This window comes from Marmota flaviventris, chromosome 17, assembly GCF_047511675.1.
Source record: "Marmota flaviventris isolate mMarFla1 chromosome 17, mMarFla1.hap1, whole genome shotgun sequence".
In the NCBI taxonomy this organism is placed as follows: Eukaryota; Metazoa; Chordata; class Mammalia; order Rodentia; family Sciuridae; genus Marmota; species Marmota flaviventris.
The window spans coordinates 60,239,823-60,256,528 of record NC_092514.1 but is presented as its reverse complement, the minus strand read 5'-3'; the positions used below and the strand labels follow the sequence as shown (position 1 = coordinate 60,256,528).

General features: G+C 49.8%; 1 protein-coding gene across 1 annotated transcript; it reads right to left on the bottom strand.

Annotated features, from left to right (window-relative positions):
• Window positions 1–324: 324 nt before the first annotated feature.
• Window positions 325–15,240, bottom strand: Cavin1 (caveolae associated protein 1). Its single transcript, XM_027947267.2, has 2 exons — window positions 14,588–15,240; window positions 325–2,822 (listed from the first exon to the last, which is right to left on the bottom strand). Exons 1-2 carry the CDS (start codon window positions 15,059–15,061, stop codon window positions 2,121–2,123), a joined length of 1,176 nt encoding a protein of 391 aa, XP_027803068.1. The 5' UTR covers window positions 15,062–15,240; the 3' UTR covers window positions 325–2,120.
• Window positions 15,241–16,706: the final 1,466 nt, after the last annotated feature.

Sequence of the window (16,706 nt, the reverse complement as noted above, 5' to 3'; positions counted from 1 at the left end):
ATAATAATAATAATAACAACAACTCAATATACTGGCTATTGTTATTCTGTGCCTTCCCCCAACACAATCTAGGCAAGTTTGTATCAACAGTCCTTCTGGGCTGGGGATGTGGCTCAAACTGTAATGCACTCGCCTGGCATGAGCCGGGCGCTGGGTTCGATCCCTAGCACCACATAAAAATAAAGATGTTGTGTCCACCGAAAACTGAAAAAAAAAACCCCAGCTCTTCCTCCATTTCTCTCTCCAGCCTTCCCTGTTTGGCTCCCTTCTGTTCTCTTTAGTTCATCCCAAGCAACTGCCTTGGAGAACACAACCTAGCACAAATCATTTTAGAAAAGCAGGTTTATTGGTCGGGCTGCTCACCAGGACACAGCAACATGAGGGGCTCCCCAGAGCCCATGAGAAACTGCATCTGCCCACAACTCAGACCCCTTCATTTCATCAGCACCAAGGGACCTTGTCCCACAATCCCCATCCTCCCTCAGCTGATGTGTCTCCAACCATTCAGAGGAGAGAAGGGAACCAAGAAAAGGAAAAGGTGGGGGGTTGGGGGGGGAAGCAAAGCTTTGTATTATATAAAAGGTTTGTGTTCCCAGACTCCCCACCCCCCACCCCTTAAAACAATTAGCTGAAATTCTAAAAAGCAAAGCTGGGAAGATAAGGAGGGGGTGGTGGAGGTTGGGGGAAAAGAAGGGAAGCCTCCTGCCCTTCCTTGGGGCTTCGACTTATGGGGAGGAGTTGTCCTTGCTTCTGGAAAGGAATAGAAGAACTGAAGCTGCTGATACCTAGGCAATGCACTACAGAAATCAGGCCTCAGATTGGAAGCTGCACTCCCTTGTCTCCAAGGTTTTAGGAAAGGCACCCCTAAAGGCAAGGAACCCAGCAAGGTCTGGGAGAGTTCTGCAGCTCTAGGGAGGGGTCTCCTGTAGAAGGTTCAGGAAGGGGCTGGGGCTGGCTACTCTACACTGTGCTCCCGGGCTTCCACCTCTGGCTCTCTGTTCCAGGCCTGGCCATTAGCACCTGGCTATTTTCAGCCTGACTTCCGGCCTAACTCCCAGCTCTCCACAGCCTGCTGCTGCCCCCTTCTGGGACCTGAATCTTCTCTGCTTTAAGAACTAGGCTTCCAAAAAAAAAAAAAAAAAAAGAACTAGGCTTCCTCTGAGGGTAGCACCCAGACCCTAGTTAAGGGATCAGGCAAAACATACCTCTCTCCTCTTTGGATCACCTTTTTCTCACACTGTCCCCCTTCCAGCTCCTGAAAATAGTCCTGCTATCCTGAAAACCCCAGTAATATGGGATTCGTGTCCTGTTTTCTCATGACGCTAATGAGGCCACTTCTCTTTTCACCCATTCCATCTTCTCCTAGTTTTCCCTTCTCCTTCCCAAAGCCATAGCCATGTGCTCCTGCGAGCGGATGCATAGACAAGTAAGCGTGCTCCTCCCCCTCGGCTGTGTGCTCTCCATATCTCCACAGCCCTCCTGCCCCAGGTTCTGCTTGCTTCCAGGCTTCCTTGTTGGGGCTCTTTGTGGATACAGCCTGTGCTGGACCCTTATCCAAGGTCAAGGCTCACTCTGCCTTTCTTCCTCACTCCTGAGGGTCCTCCCCCAAACACCCTCAGGTCTTCTGGGAGGAGACCTCCCGTGTGGGCAAAGGTCCTCTTTAGGGCTCGAGCTTTCCTCTTGGTAACTGTGGTTTTGGAGCCTCTGGGGTTGAGGATAAGAAGGAAGGGGAAGAGCTTAGTGAGCAGGAATGATGCAGCTGGGAGTGGGTGCTGTGTGGAGGGGCAGGCAGCCCCCCCCCATGGGGCCCAACCATGGAATTAGCAATTTCCTCTAGAATCCCCTAAATTGGACAAACAGGGCACAGATCACTTTTCTTCCCATTTCCATTTAGACTACGTCCAAATTGGGGGTGTCCATGGTGGGGGCTGCCTCCCCCTCCAGTCTAACAGCTGTGACTTGGAGGGGTGTTCCTCAAGAGGAGGTGTTTTCAACTTAGAAAAATCTCAACCAGGTCAGGGCTGAGAGAGAATGCGAAAGAGAAAGTTTGAAAAGGGAAAGGAGTGGGGTGGTATCAGGGGTGGGGAGCGGCAGGGCGAGGCGCCGGTCTCGCGTCCCGCTCAGTCGCTGTCGCTCTTGTCCACCAGCACTGCATCCGACTCCTCGGTGATCTCCAGCAGCGTGTGCACATCGGGGCTGCTCCCACGAAGCAGGTCGGTGGCCTCACCTCGCTCAGCGCCGACCTCCTCGTCGTCCGGGCCCACCTCCACCATCTCAGTGGCCTTCAGCACCTCCACCTCGCCCTCTCGGATCTTCTTGACGTGGAAGGTGAAGGGCGGCACCTTGTACACCGCGGTCTTGGAGCGCGCGTAAACCACGTGGTCAGGTGTGAAGGACTTGCGCAGCTTGTCGCGAGAGGTCTTGAGCTTCTCGCGTCGCTCGGCTGGGACCAGGCGCGTGCCCAGCTTGTTCATGCGCTTCTCCAGCGTGTGCCGAGTCTTCTCCAGGTTCTCCTTGGTCTTGAGACGGGTCTTCTCCAGGTTCTCACGGGTGCGCACCTTGGTCTTCTCCATCTTCTCCTTGGAGAAGGCCTTCTTGAAGTCATCCACACGACGCAGGCCGCTGCGCTTGATGCGCTCAGCACGCGACTCTTCAATGACCTCCTCTACCTCCACCGCCTCATCCGAGGACAGCTCAACTGCTGCCGTGTCCTCCTCGGGCCGCTCTCCTTCTCCCAGCTCATCGCCCTCCTTCTCTGGCAGCGCTTCGGACTCTTTCAGCGACTTGCTGACACTCAGTTTGGCCGGCAGTTTCACTTCATCCTAGGGGGAGAGGAAAGGGGAGATGAGAGTGGGGCCAAGGGAGAAGGCAGGGTGAGGACTGGGGGAACCTTGGGCTAACTGGAGGTGAGACGGTGGCAATCGGAGAGAGGAGAGAGACCTATGTAGCCGTGAAATCGGTCTGATTTAGTCACCTTTGTATCCCTAGTACCTGGCACAGAGCTGGGCACATCGAATGAATTGTCATAATACAGACTGCACAAAGACGGAACAGAGCTTCTGGTCAGAAATCGACCTGCATTACAATTACACCTTGAATATCTCTGCTGCCCTCCACCCTGCCCGAGCGCTCTAACTTAAGAAGTGACAGAGCGCCCTCTAGTGCTCTAAGTCACACACTGCCCAAATGAGGCCATACAGCAAGCGGGGTTGCGAGAGTCTCTTTAGGTTGATAGGGATGGAGGATGAGCTCACAGCCTGTCTCACGCGGCCCCCAAGTAGGGTAGCTTGAAGATAAAAGTTAAGGGAGTGAGTTTCCTCGAATTGAACCATTTCAGAACCAGCCTTGGGGAAGGAGAGCTTGCCCCTTCCCGTCCCTCCTCCCTTGACCCCCTCATACTGTTGAGCTCCACCAGTGGTCATCATCCATCTCCCATGATGGAGGAAAGAGGAAGACGCTGGCTGGAAGCCAAGGACATGTTTTTACCCTAGCCTTGACATTTCTTCTGACTTCCCTGATTTGTCATGGGAGGGAGGGTTTGCTTTTTTTCTTTTGTTTTCTTCATTAGTGGGATTGAACTCGGGGTGCTCTACCACTGAGCTACTTCTACATAGCCCTTTGTAAATTTTTTTTTTCATTTATTTTTTGATAAGTGTTTATATATATATATATATATATATATATATATATATATATATATATAGCTTTATTTTTATATATATATAAATTTTTTTTATTTTTTCATTTATTTTTTGATAAGTGTTTATATATAAAATATATATAGCTTTATTTTTATATATATAAAATTTTTTATTTTTTCATTTATTTTTTGATAAGTGTTTTATATATATATATGTGTGTGTGTATATATATATATATATATATATATATATATATATATATATATAATATAAATATATATAGCTTTATTTTTTTATATGTGGTGCTGAGGATTGAACCCAGGCCCCTTGCAAGTGCGAGGCGAGCACTCTACAGCTGAGCCATAACCTCAGCCCTGTAATTTTTTAATTTTGACACAGGGTCTCCCTAAGTTTCTCAGGCTGGCCTTGAACTTTCTGTCTCCCTCAGTGTCCTGAGTAGCTGGGATTTCAGGCTTGCCCCATGATCCAGGCAAGGGACTGCTTTAACTATTCTTGCTTACCCGAGAGGTCTGAGCTCAAAGAATCAGGGGTAGGATGGTAGTTCCAGATTGCTCATGATGCTGGGGCTAAGCCAGCCCTTGGCTTTTTCTCTTCCCCGTGGAATACCTAGCACTACCTGTTTTTCCATTCTAAGAATATTTTCCAAGATCCTGATTCTGGATCAACACTTAGGCATCACCCCCCAACCCACCACCACCACCACTACCACCAGCACCACCAAAAAGGAGAGGACACTGAGCACAGAAAGGGAAAGAGGACCATCCAGAATGTAAACAGGAGCTCTTATTTAGCCCAGACTCTCCACAGGTACTTCAAACAAAGAAATGAGAGATGTTAGGGCTGGGGGTTGTGGCTTAGTGCTTGCCTGGCACGTGTGAGGCACTGGGTTTGATCCTCAACACCGCATAAAAATAAATAAACATTTAAAAAAATAAAAAAGGAAAAGAAATGAGAGATGTTGTTTCTTTTTTTTTTTTTTGATACCGGGTATTGAACTCAGGGGCACTCTACCACTAAGCTACATCCCCAGCCCTTTTTTATTTTAAGACAGTGTCTCAATAAGTTGCCCGGGCTGGCCTCAAATTTGCAATCCTTCCTTCTCAAGCTTCTGAGTAGCTGTGATTACTGGTGTGCACCATGCCACCAAGCTTGGTAAGACATAGTTTTTCCTAACGGTTTTGTGAGATAATTTCCTAAAGTTGTAAGAAAATCTCATCTCCTGAGAAGATGAGGTAACATGAACTGACCCCCTTTTGTAGAGAACACATACACATTATATATAGGCTATTTGGAATCTCTTGCACCACCTGCTACAGAAATTTGTCCCCCCCCCCCTTCCTCTTCCCTCCAATCCACATTTCCCCCCACCCCCAGAGTTTCCTGGTTTATACTGAAACTAGGAACACCTCCTCCCAACTTCCTTCCCTCCCTGTCAATAGCATTAGCAGGGACAAAGAGGGAATGCTGACTCCACCTCTTCTCCCAACTGGATACCAGCTCTGCTGGGCACCAAGCCACCTCCAGTTCTGTTATCCTACTACACCTCCCAGCAGGCAAGGTGACCTGGACACAGGGCATGCTGGGATTTGTAGTCTCCACCTGCCATGGGTGGCTTAGTGCTATCCCAGGCATCTGCCAATCCCTGTATCTCTAGGGCATTCTGATCACTCTGCCTCTTATTCACTGAGGCACTGAAGGGGTCCTCTTCTGGTTCTGAGCAGGGAGGTCCCAATCTCTGTCTGCATTCCTTCTGATTTCAGTTGTACCCTTTGGGGTCTCCTGCAGTCACCTTCTCCTAACCTGCTACTGGAGACTTATATCAGGATGTATGTCACTAGGAAGAGCTTACACATCATATTTAGGACTAAGACCTAAAGTATCTGCTTCCATCCACCTTGCCCATTTCCACCCAGAATGTTCCTGTAGCCCCAAGATCAAAACATTTTCAGCTCTGATCTCTTCTTCACAATCTCCAGGACTAAAAACCCACCCACATCCCACCGCAGTGGAGGAGAGCCCCTCCTTTCACTAAGCTGAAACAATGTGGATGTGCTGGGAGGGATTAAGGACAACAGCAGGGAATAGTCAGGAAACAGTCCCAGCTGCTGGGAAACAAATCCATATTGTCTCCTGCACCCCCCCACCACCCCCCCACTTCTCCCCACTGCTCCACCCTAACCCCTAAAGGTCCTAAGCAGGCTGATTTTCTTGGCCTCTGGCTTTCTAGATAAAGTCTTTGCCAGTTGAACTTGGAAACAAGTGCCAAGGAGAGAGCTATAGGCTCCCCCTAGTCAATCCCATCTTCCCAGTGGAGTACTGTTCAGTGAAAGGCTTCAAACTGCAATAACGGGGAGAATCCCTATGAGGGGGCTTTATTCATGGATTTGGGGGAATCATAACCTTACTCATTGTGGGCTTCCTAAGAGGAGCTGCCTTGTTGGTGGAGGGTCAGGAGATGGGAAGAAACAACTTGACCTGAATCCCTGGACAATGTCCAGTAGGCTGGCCCTGGGGAGCATATACTACCACTAACTTTTCCCCTCCATTAATGGGTTTATCTTTTCTCCCTTTTCCAAGTCAAGTTTCCCTGATGACTCACAACCTTAGAGTGCAGTCTTAGGCCCACCCAGTTGGTCTGTTGCTACAACGACCATCAACACAATCCAAAAGCACCTCCCCCAAGCCTGGGTACACAGGCCAGGCACCTTTGTCCCACCCCTACTTCCCTGGCAGAGCTCCTAAGCCAATGGAGGGGCCTCAGGGGTGGCAAGGCCAGCCAGCTCTGCTTGTTCTGTTTTCCCATTTTTATTAAACAAAACCACCACTCCCAACAGGCTTGGTTTCCAGAGGTACCTTTAATGACCACGTCTGAACAAAAGCATGCACAACTTCCCCTAACCCCTGGCAAGCACACACAGCTCAGAAGGCATGAGTCCATAATGGATATAGAGAAGACCCAAGGAGGTTCCCAGTCTTTTCCACCACCACTAAACCCCCCATAGAAACTTACAATCTTATGGCTTAAGAAGATCTTTATAAAATTATAATGTACGTGAGCACCTACTGTATACCTGGCCCTTGGCCAAGCAACTTACATTTGTTAGGAAGAAGGGACAGTGTCACTGGGTTCAATCCTCAGCACCACATATAAATAAATAAAAGAAAGGTCTATCAACAACTAAAAACTTAAAAAAAAATTAAATTAAAAAAAATCCTAAAAACAAAACAAAACAAAAAAACTCCAAGACCTCCCCTTTAGGTTGCCAAGATAGGGAGATGATAGACATCAAATGCGGAAGGGTCCTTCCATCTGTCTGTATTCTCAGACAGAGGTAATATTGCCCCTAGGAGGGTGCAAATTGATTCTTGGCAGTAGGGGAGACTTAGATAGCACAATTGTTTGCGGTGCTGCAAAGAGCCCACTGTACACAAACAGACATATGGTATATTCATTGCATTAAAATTTCATGGAGGATGGGGCTGGGGTGGTAGCACAGTGGTGGAGCACTTGCCTAGCATGTGAGTCACTCAATTAAATTCTTAGCACCACATATAAATAAGAGAAAGTTCATTAACAACTAAAAAAATTTTTTTAATTAAAAAATCCATGGAGGAGCTGGGCACAGTGGGGTATGCTGTAATTCCAGCAACTCTGAAGGCTGAGGCAGAAGGATCTTGAGTTCAAGTCCAGCCTCAGCATTTAATGAGTCCCTGTCTCAAAATAAAAAAATAAAAATAAAAAGGGCTGGGGATAAATAAAAATAAAAAGCTCAGTGGTTCAATCTCTAGTAACAAAATAATAATTAATAAAAATTTAAAAGGGATGATGACGTAGCTCAATGTTAAAGCCCTTGTCTGTTATTTGTGAGGCCCTGGGTTTAATCCCCAGTGCCATATATTAAAAAAAAAAATGTCATGGAGGAGATGGAAATTAAGGGGGAAAGTATGTAAAACGACCCCTTAGGGAGATAATCATGAAAAAAAAAAAAATAAGTTGAGAAACTGTGTGATATAGGGCAGCAGAGGATCCAAGCCAGAGCCAGTTAAAATGTCCCTCTTCTGCCTCTTCTCCGAGTTGGCAGCTTTTGGGTGCCCCACCCAACACAGGATCTAGCAAACATAAGGGATCTCTTTGCAAAACGTTTTAAAAAAAAAAAAACTGGAAAAAATAAGTGTAAATATTTTCCTCAGCTACAGGGTGGGGGTGGAGAAGGCATAGAAGAAACCCCAGGCCTGGGCCTCATGAGGGCCCCCTCTAAAGAAGTTTTGTGCCAAACTGGCCTGTCCCTGAGGAGGCGGTGGCAGGGGGAAGGGAAGAGAGGATCAGAAGCCATGCACAGTTTCATGCAAGGCAGCCTTTGGGCAGCCTAGTGCTGGGAATGTCTGCTATTAAGCAGAAACCCAGGGCTGGGGGTATAGTTCAGTGGTACAGTGGTTGTCTAGCAGGCATGAGGCCCTGGGTTTTATCCCTAGCATTGAAAAAAAAAAAAAAGAAAGAAAGAGACAAAAAAATCTAAACAGATTCTAAGAACAAGGGGAAGCCCCTTCCCTTTGCCTCCCACCGCCCCCCTGCACACACCACATTCATCTGAACTCTGCATAACTGGAGAGTGTCTTCCCAGTGCTTATGACCCAACCACAAAGGGGACAGTAACTTGGAAGGGTTGGCACTGACCATGACCGGTGAGCAGACAGCCTGGAGAGACACCCCAGACCACAGGCCCCAGTGGACCAGGAGACCCTAAATACCCCCACCAGCTGTCGGCTCCTCTGGGATGGGCCGAGGCCCAGGCTCTGGGTAATAGGGCAGCGTCCTAGGTGTCTGCTCAAAGTCTGGGAGCTCAGGTACTGTCTCAGGCTTCAGGTCAAAGGGCTCAGTCTCAGGCAGAAGGTCAAAAGGCACGATCTTGGGTGTGGCCAGCTCAGAGGGTGCAATCGGCTTCTTCTTGGGCTAAGATGAGGAAAAGGGGTTTAAATGGGACTTGGGATGGGTGCGGAGTCCTCTGTGGCATGCAGAGTTGGGGCAGGAGGAGGCACAAATTATCAGGGTGGAAAGAAACCACATTTGAAATGCTTCATCAAGAGGGCCCCGGGATGAAAGGGGTGCGACAAATCCAAGCCCATGAATTAATAAACAGTTTAAACAGAAACTTCTTCCTCCCCCTTCCATCCTAGGGCTCCCAACTTCTCCCTTTATGGAGCCACAGCTGTGGGATAATCATGGCTACTGCGGGGCCAAAGTGGTAGGGTCAAAGAGGCTACTGGGCATGAAATTTTCTAAGACAGGCCCATTGGTAGACTTTAAAGGGGAGGTTTAGAGGAGTAAAAGAGAAGGTCCACACTTCTCTGTCCCCAGAGGCAGGCGTAGCTAAATCAGCTCTTGTTACTCCCAGAGGCAGGGTGGATACTGGGTGCCGCCCAGGAACAAAAAGAGGGATGGGCATGGAAGAGGGACATCCTGGCGACTTCCTTTTGGCCACATCCCCACCTCCTATCTCCCATGCCACCCTTCTCCCTCTACCCAGCGTTTGAAAAATGAGACACCAAAATGCACAGAGAAATCAGGATCAAAACCAAGCTATGACCGTGCAAGCAGGTGGGCCTATGTCCTGGGACGTGGCAGCAACAGCTTCCAATTCTCCCTCCTGGAAGTGAGCTGAACTGTCACTCTTGCTTTGGGCAATCAGAAGTTATGAGAGAGAGACAGTTGGTGACACTACCAGATCCACACAATAGCAGTGTTCAGTAAGGCCTATAGTCACAAAAACCCAAAGCAGCAGGTCCCAACCTGTCCTGTGGGGTGAAGGGAAGAGGTGGGAGTGGTAGGAAGGCTAAAGAGAGAGGGAGATACAATGGCCCTCACCTAGGCAAATACACAGTCCATGCCAGGGGATACCCATGTTTGGGCAGAAGCTCAATCCTTAGACCCTTCCCCCTTTCCCTTCCACTGGCATTGGACCAGGTGACACCTTGCTCTTAATTCAGTACTCATGAAAGCTGAGCAGCTAAGAGCCACCAGTGTTGTAGGCTGCCTAGCATTGTGCTCATCCACACATCCACACAGCAATTCTGGTGTGGGGACAGCAGAACTCTCGCTCTCAGAGAATAAAGGATGCAGAACCAACCCTAGGCCAGGGCCACCCTCCACCCTGGTTTCTGGTGCAGAGCCCAGGAACAGGAGGAGCGGGTGGGAGCAGTGAATGTAGCGGAGGAAGAATATACTTGGGTTCTAGTCCCAGTTTCAACTCTCTAATCACTCGAGAGACAATAGGCAAGTGACTTCCCCTTTTGGGGCTCCAGCTTCCCAAGCTCCACAATGAAGGAGATGACAAAAGGTCCATAATGACAGAATGATGAAATATTCACAATGGTATGGTTCCAAAAAACAGCACACACCGCGGCTCATCTGCAAGGCTGTTGCTTAGCAATAAATCCCCTCCCCTCTTGCTATTCTTTGTCCAATATATGCCACCACCTCACCTTTTTTACTTTGACCTTTATTTTACTTGAATGAAGGGAAGAGCAGGCTGCTGAGATTTTCTTCATACCCCCAAAATACTCTTCCTGATTTGGGCTCAGCGACCAAAGCAACAACAACTACCACCCAAACTCAGCCTTTTGGAGGACAGGGGCAGCAGCCACACTCCCCCAGGGTTGCTAGGCTTAGAGGGTGAAAGGGACCAGAGCCCCAAGCTGGGAGCATTTCTGGACAAAGATTTGGGGTTCTTCTAGAGCAAGGTAGCCTCAATTTACCTTGAACCCAGGAAGGAAGGAGTTAAAGATCAGGTTAGGATTTGGGGGTCAGAGGCTAGGAAGCCCTCATTCCAGTCTGCTGTCCTCACTACTTTTCCTTTTAGCAAATGTGTGTCTTTCCGTTTTTTTGTTTTGTTTTGTTTTTGGGGGGGTACTGGGAATTGAACCCAGGGCACTTTACTATTAAGCTACATCCCTAGCCCTTTTCATTTTTTATTTTGAGACAGGGTCTTGCTAAATTGCTTAGGGACTCCTCAAATTGCTAAGGCTGGCTTTGAACTTGCGGTTCTCCTGTCTCAGCCTCCCCATCTGCTCTGATTACAGTCTTGTGCTGCTGGCCTCCCGTTTAGTGCCCATGAGCCAAATAATTCCTTAAATGCTTCCCAGCCCTATCCCAAAGAATTCAGAGCAGGTTTGAAGCCGGGCATGGTGGCAGGGCATGGTGGCAGGAGTGGTGGAGCTTCCCTGTAATCCCAGAGGCTCGGGAGGCTGAGACAGGAGGATTACAAATTCCAAGCCAGCCTCAGGAATTTATCAAGGCTGTAAGCAACCTAGTGAGACCCTGTCTCTAAATAAAAAATAAAGGGGGCTGGGGGTGTGGCTCAAGCGGTAGCGCGCTCGCCTGACATGTGTGCGGCCCGGGTTCGATCCTCAGCACCACATACAAGCAAAGATGTTGTGTCCGTTGAAAACTAAAAAAAATAATAATAAATAAATATTTAAAATAAATAAAGGGCTGGGGCACTCCTGGGTTAAATCCCTGGTACAAAAAAAAAAAAAAATCCAGAAAACATTTATCTTCATTCTATCTCCTTTCTGAATTCTAAAGTAACTCGAAAAATTATCCAGCTGGGTGCAGTGGTACAAGTTTGTAATCCCAGGGACTAGGGAGGCAAAAGGCAAAAGGAGCAAAGTTTGATCCTTATGTAAATGCCGGGACAATTTAGTGAGAACTTGTCTGAAAACAGAACATGATTCTGGGAGCAATGGTACAAACCTGTAATCCCTGAAACATGGGAAGCTGAGGCAGGAGGATTGCAAACTGGAGGCCAGTCTCAGCAATTTAGGGAGAACATAACTCAAAATAAAAAGGGCTGGAGATGGTGATGCAGCTTGCTGGTAAAGCACCCCTGGGTTCAATCTCCAGTACTTCAAGGAAAAAAGAAAATCCAAATCATTGCTCTGTAACAATCACAGCTTCACCCAGGATGCATGGTGTTCTAGAGCAACGGCCTCGATATGCATACCCTGGCCTGATCCTCCAAGCAGCCCTCAGTCCACTAACTTCTGTTATGAGTACAATTCCCTTCTCTCATTCATTAACTGTGGCCTAGCTAAATGTCACCAGATAGGATGGGATGCCAAACTGCTGAGTTTGGTTGTGGATGCACAAGGGATTCCCTCCTTTCCTCCCTGAAAATGGGGTGTGGGCGGCCAGATGTCCTGATCTCACAACTGGGCGGTTCCTATCCTTTGGTGCACTCCTCTGCCCAGCCCCCACTGCCACATCATCACTTCCCACATCTGCCATGGGAAATATAGTCTCTCCTCCTTACACCCACTCCAAAAAACCCACACCATCAGAGGAGCTGCTTTTCCAAATCTTTCTCTCTCCTTGCCTGGCCACCCAAGCAATCATATCTCCTCAGCCTGACTTTCCCATAAACACTGCTGCCCCCAGCCTTCCCTATTAGGTCTGCCAAGACACACAACTATTTTTACTACATTCTCTTCTCAGGCCACAGACCTCCACAGACCTGGGAGGAGAGACCTCGGCTTTCCTCCATCAGTGGAGGCCCCACCCCTTCACCCCCACCTGGGACAGCCTTGCCATAGCTCAGAGAAATTTTACATCCGGAGACCCACCCCTGTTCCTGGAATTTTTTCCACACCTCAGAGCTTCTCCCAGGGTTGGGAACATTTTGTTCTTAGTTATCCATGTGGGTTTGGGGCTCAACCTAAGCCAACAACCCAAGTTCTGCCTCAAATCTTTGCCTCCACTGGTCCTGGCTTAATACAGATGCAGTCAAAGCCACACTGTGACAGGAAACCCCCCCCCCACACACACACACACACTATCATGGATCATGCTAAATGCCAGGAAGAGCATTTCAAGGGAGGCCCCTGGCTTCTGTACAGAAGTCTTCCTCCTTCTATACCTCCATACCTGTCTTTTTCTCTCAGACTCTCCATCTTTAGCATAGAACTTTCCCAGATTCCACAGTCTGGGACATTTGGAGTCAGAATGTCACCCATCCAAGCTCTTCATGGCAACTCTCTACCATACTAGGCTCTGGAGAAAAGATAAAGCTGGCTGGGTGTGGTGGCACATGCCTGTAATCCCAGCAACCTTGGAGGCTGAGGCAAGGGGATCACAAGTTCAAAGCCAGACTCAGCAATTTAGCTGGTTTTCTGCCCCAGACCCCTTGTTCCCCTTTCCTAGATGCCACCCAGGGCTAGTCAGGTCTCAAAACAACAACAAAAAAGAACCCTCACAACCCCCTCCCCACCCCACTGCCCCCAAGCAGTTAGATTAAGTGGCAATAGTTCTAGGAAAACACTTTTCTACCAGACAATCCTGTAACTGGAGGAGCAACACTTTTCAAAAGCCAAAAAAAGCCCACACGACTGTAATCCCAGTGGCTTGGGAGGCTGAGACAGGAGGATCCCGAATTCAAAGCTCAAAGCCAGCCTCAGCAAAAGCGAGGTGCTAAGCAACTCAGCAAGACCCTGTCTCTAAATAAAATACAAAATAGGGCTGAGGATGTGGTTCAGTAGTCTGGTACCCCTGAGTTCAATCCCCACTACAAAAGGGGGGAAAAAAGCCAAGAAAATGCTCTTAAGAGAGCCAGTGGAAGGGGACCAGTGCCATGTTTGCTTCTGTCCCACCACCACATCCTCAGAGAGATGCTGGCATACCATCTCAGTTTCTCTGTTCTCCTCAAATCTACTCCCAGTCTGCATATCTAATTGTCCCTAGAGAGACAAAGCCAAGGCCTTCACCTCCCCTCTAGCCTTCCTTTTCATTTCTCTTGGTCAGAAAAAGAATGGGGGAAGAGAGAGCATAAACTAACCCCTACAGCCTCCATGATCCTGACTGCTTGGGGTAGGAGCATCCACCAGGCTGTGGGACTCCTGCCTGGGCACATTCCTGCCAGCCCAAGATCTAAAAGTCCTTAGCTCAGACTCACCTCTAATGGGGTTGGGGAGAGGGCATGGAAAGGAGCGGCAACACTGAGATCCCCAGTTTTATTTGGGATTATGATGCAAAAACTACATTTATACCCAGGAAGGAGGAATGGAGAGAAATGTAAAGGAAGCAACAAGAGGGCACCTCCCGCCCGCTCTTCTGCCGCTCCTAGCTGCAGCCCCCACAGGCGTGCGGGGTGATTCATCGCGCCCAGACCCAAGGACTCTGCGGAGGCGGGTGGAGGGTCAGTCCACCCGCCGCCACCATCAGCCCCTCTAGCACTCCAAACGCCCACTCAACCCCGCCCCACTTGTTTTCAGGAGGCCAAGGGCGCCCGCATGCCTCAGGCTAGGGTGTCCCCAAGGCCCTGAAAAGTGTCTGGAGCTAGGAGCAGATCGTAGTGAGTGGATCAGGGTGGAGTGGGCAGCGGAAGCTGATGCGGGGGCGCGGGGAACTGTGAGGGGGGCTGGCGGCTGCATCCCTCGCCTGGCGCAGCCCCTGCCGGTGCGTGCCTGAGCCCTGAATCACCCGCTATATCGGGCCCGCAGCGCCGGAGGCCCTAGACCCGGGCCCCGCCACCAGTGTCCACTTACAGCGGGGCCCCAACGGCCGCCAGGGACCCCTGACGTTCCCCGCAACTTTCCCCAAGTAGGATGACGTTTGACAGAGTCAGTTGGGAGCACTCTGCCAGGGACGGCGTTCCGGAGTCCGGCCCTCAAACATTTCCGCTGCAAGTTGGAGCCCAGAGGGAGGGGCCTGGAAGGGAGGCACTGGGTGCAGAGCGCGCCCCTCAGAGCGCCCTAAGAGTTTGCACCCCTCCCCCCACCAGCCGGGATCGCCGGAAGAAGGGTGGATCTCCTGAGCTCCGGGATCAGGCTGGCTGCAGAGCCGCGCCGCGTACCGGTCTCCCTACCCCAAACCTAGGACCGGAGACATGGGCTGGGTGGGGAAGTTCTGGGCGCGGTCCGCCTCGCGGGCTCACCTGGTAGATCATGACTTTAAAGTTGCGGCGCCGCAGCAGTTCGGCCTCGTTGACCTCCAGCTTCTTAATCTGGCCGGCCTGGCGCTCCAGGCTGCCGCGCACCGTCTTCACGTTGACGCTGACCTTGCGCACCTTCTCCAGCAACTTGCTCACAGTGTTACTCGTGGTGGCATGTGCCTTACCCAACTTGCTCAGCTCACCCTGGATGCTCTGCACCGCGCCTTCCATCTCCGCCTGCCGCTCCTCCAGCTGGGCTTGGGTCAGCTGGATCTGGTCGACCGCACCGATGATTTTGTCCAGAAGGCTCAGCACCAGTACGCCGTTCACCTGGTCTGACTTGATCAGCTCTTCAGAGCCGGCTCCCGACCGCTCCTCAGTTGCCGGCGCCCCTACGGATGAGGGCTCCGCGGCCTCGGAGGCGTCGGGGAAACTGGAAAACGGCCGCTCGACGATCTGGAGCGTGATGTCCTCCATGGCTACCAGGAGCCGTGAGGTGCCGGCCGGGTCAAGCTGCAGCGGGAGAGCGGGAGAGAAGGAAGAGCCGGAGAGGGGAAAGAGAACGAGAGTGGAGAGCAGGGGAAACTCGAGCCACGTCCGTGCGCACCGGGACCACGGCCAGAACTGTGGGGCGGGGGATCCGCGCACTGCCCGCTTGCAGGCCAAACCCTGGAGTCGCCCATTGGCTGGCCCCACCCCAGAAAGGGAGGGACGGGGCAGAAGGGGAGACCGATGTGGGGAGGGGGGATGGCGGAGGGGGACCCAAGAGCCAAGTGCCCCACCCTGCCCAGGATGGTTGGAATAGTTGGAGCGGGAGACTAGGGCCCCCGCTGGCAACAGAGGCGGCGGGAGCGGGACTGGGGCGGAGGAATGTGAATGTGAGCTGGAGAAAAGAATCAGGTCCTGAGAGTGTGCTCTACTTTTCCTCTGGCTTTTTTTTTTTCCCCCCACCTCAACAGCAAATATCCACTTCACACTTTTGAGATCTAGAGCTGGAAGTCAGGTGGACCCTGAGATCCTGGAGTTATGTATACACATACTACTGTGTTTTCCTGTGGCTAGTTTATATGCGTATGTTTATTAATTTTTAAATTTTTATTTTTTAGTTGTAGTTGGATAAAATATCTTTAATTAATTTATTTATTTTTATGTGGTGCGGAGGATCAAATCCAGGGCCTCGCCGGTGCTGGGCGAGCGCTCAACCGCTGAACCACAACCCCAATCCTAGTTTATATATATTTAGTTGTCGATAGACCTTTATTTTATTTTTATTTATTTATATGTGGTGCTGAAAATCGAACCCAGTGCCTCACCCAGGGCCTTACACATGCTAGGCGATCGTTCTACCACTGAGCCACAACCCCAGCGCCTGTACCTAATTTTTAAGAGTGAAAGGATCCTTGCCTTTTCAAAAAGAGGGAAGAGAGAAATAAGGTCTCCATAGTAGGGAAGTTCTGCAGAACTCCCCTAGATTCTTAGAATTGTCCTAGTAGTATAGGATTAAGATGGACAATAAAAGACTAGAGGTATAGCTTAGCGATGGAGCACTTGCCTAGCATGTGTAAGGCCCTGGATTTGATTCCCAGGAAAACATACACACACAGAGAGCAATAAAACAGGAAAGTCTTTTAAAGCCTTTTACCTCTCACCAAAATCACCTTTCCCTATGTCCCTTTCTGCCAGAGATCTAGCAGACACCAACCTCAGAGAGCAAGATCTAGAAGTCTATTGATTTCTCTAGATCCCAGAGACCCGGTAAATAATTGGGAGTGATAATCTAATCCCACCTCCCATTCGATAGGAAAAAAGAGAGCCAAGAGAAGAGAGGTGCCTTAGTAGAGATCTCTTGCAAGTTTGCATTAGCACTTGGTAGAGGTGTTTTGTTGTTGTTTGTTTGGGGTGTGTGTGAGAGAGTGAGTGTATGTTTGTGTGGTCTGGAGAATGGAACAGGGCTTTAAGGATGCTAGGGAAGCACTCTATCACTGAGCCATACCTCCATCCTTGGCATTAGCCCTTGAACCCTGGTCTCTAGACTCCTGCTCCTTTGTTCTTTATGCCTTAGCACTCTGAATCCTTTATTAGGACTGGGAAACTGGCAACCATGGCCACTCCCCTCAACCTG

Coding starts and splice junctions, on each gene's coding strand:
- Cavin1 (XM_027947267.2), bottom strand. CDS start 15,061: ATGGAGGACATCACGCTCCAGATCGTCGAGCGGCCGTTTTCCAGTTTC. Junction 2,823..14,587: donor TTAAAGTCATGATCTACCAG/GTGAGCCCGCGA, acceptor CTCTCCCCCTAG/GATGAAGTGAAACTGCCGGC.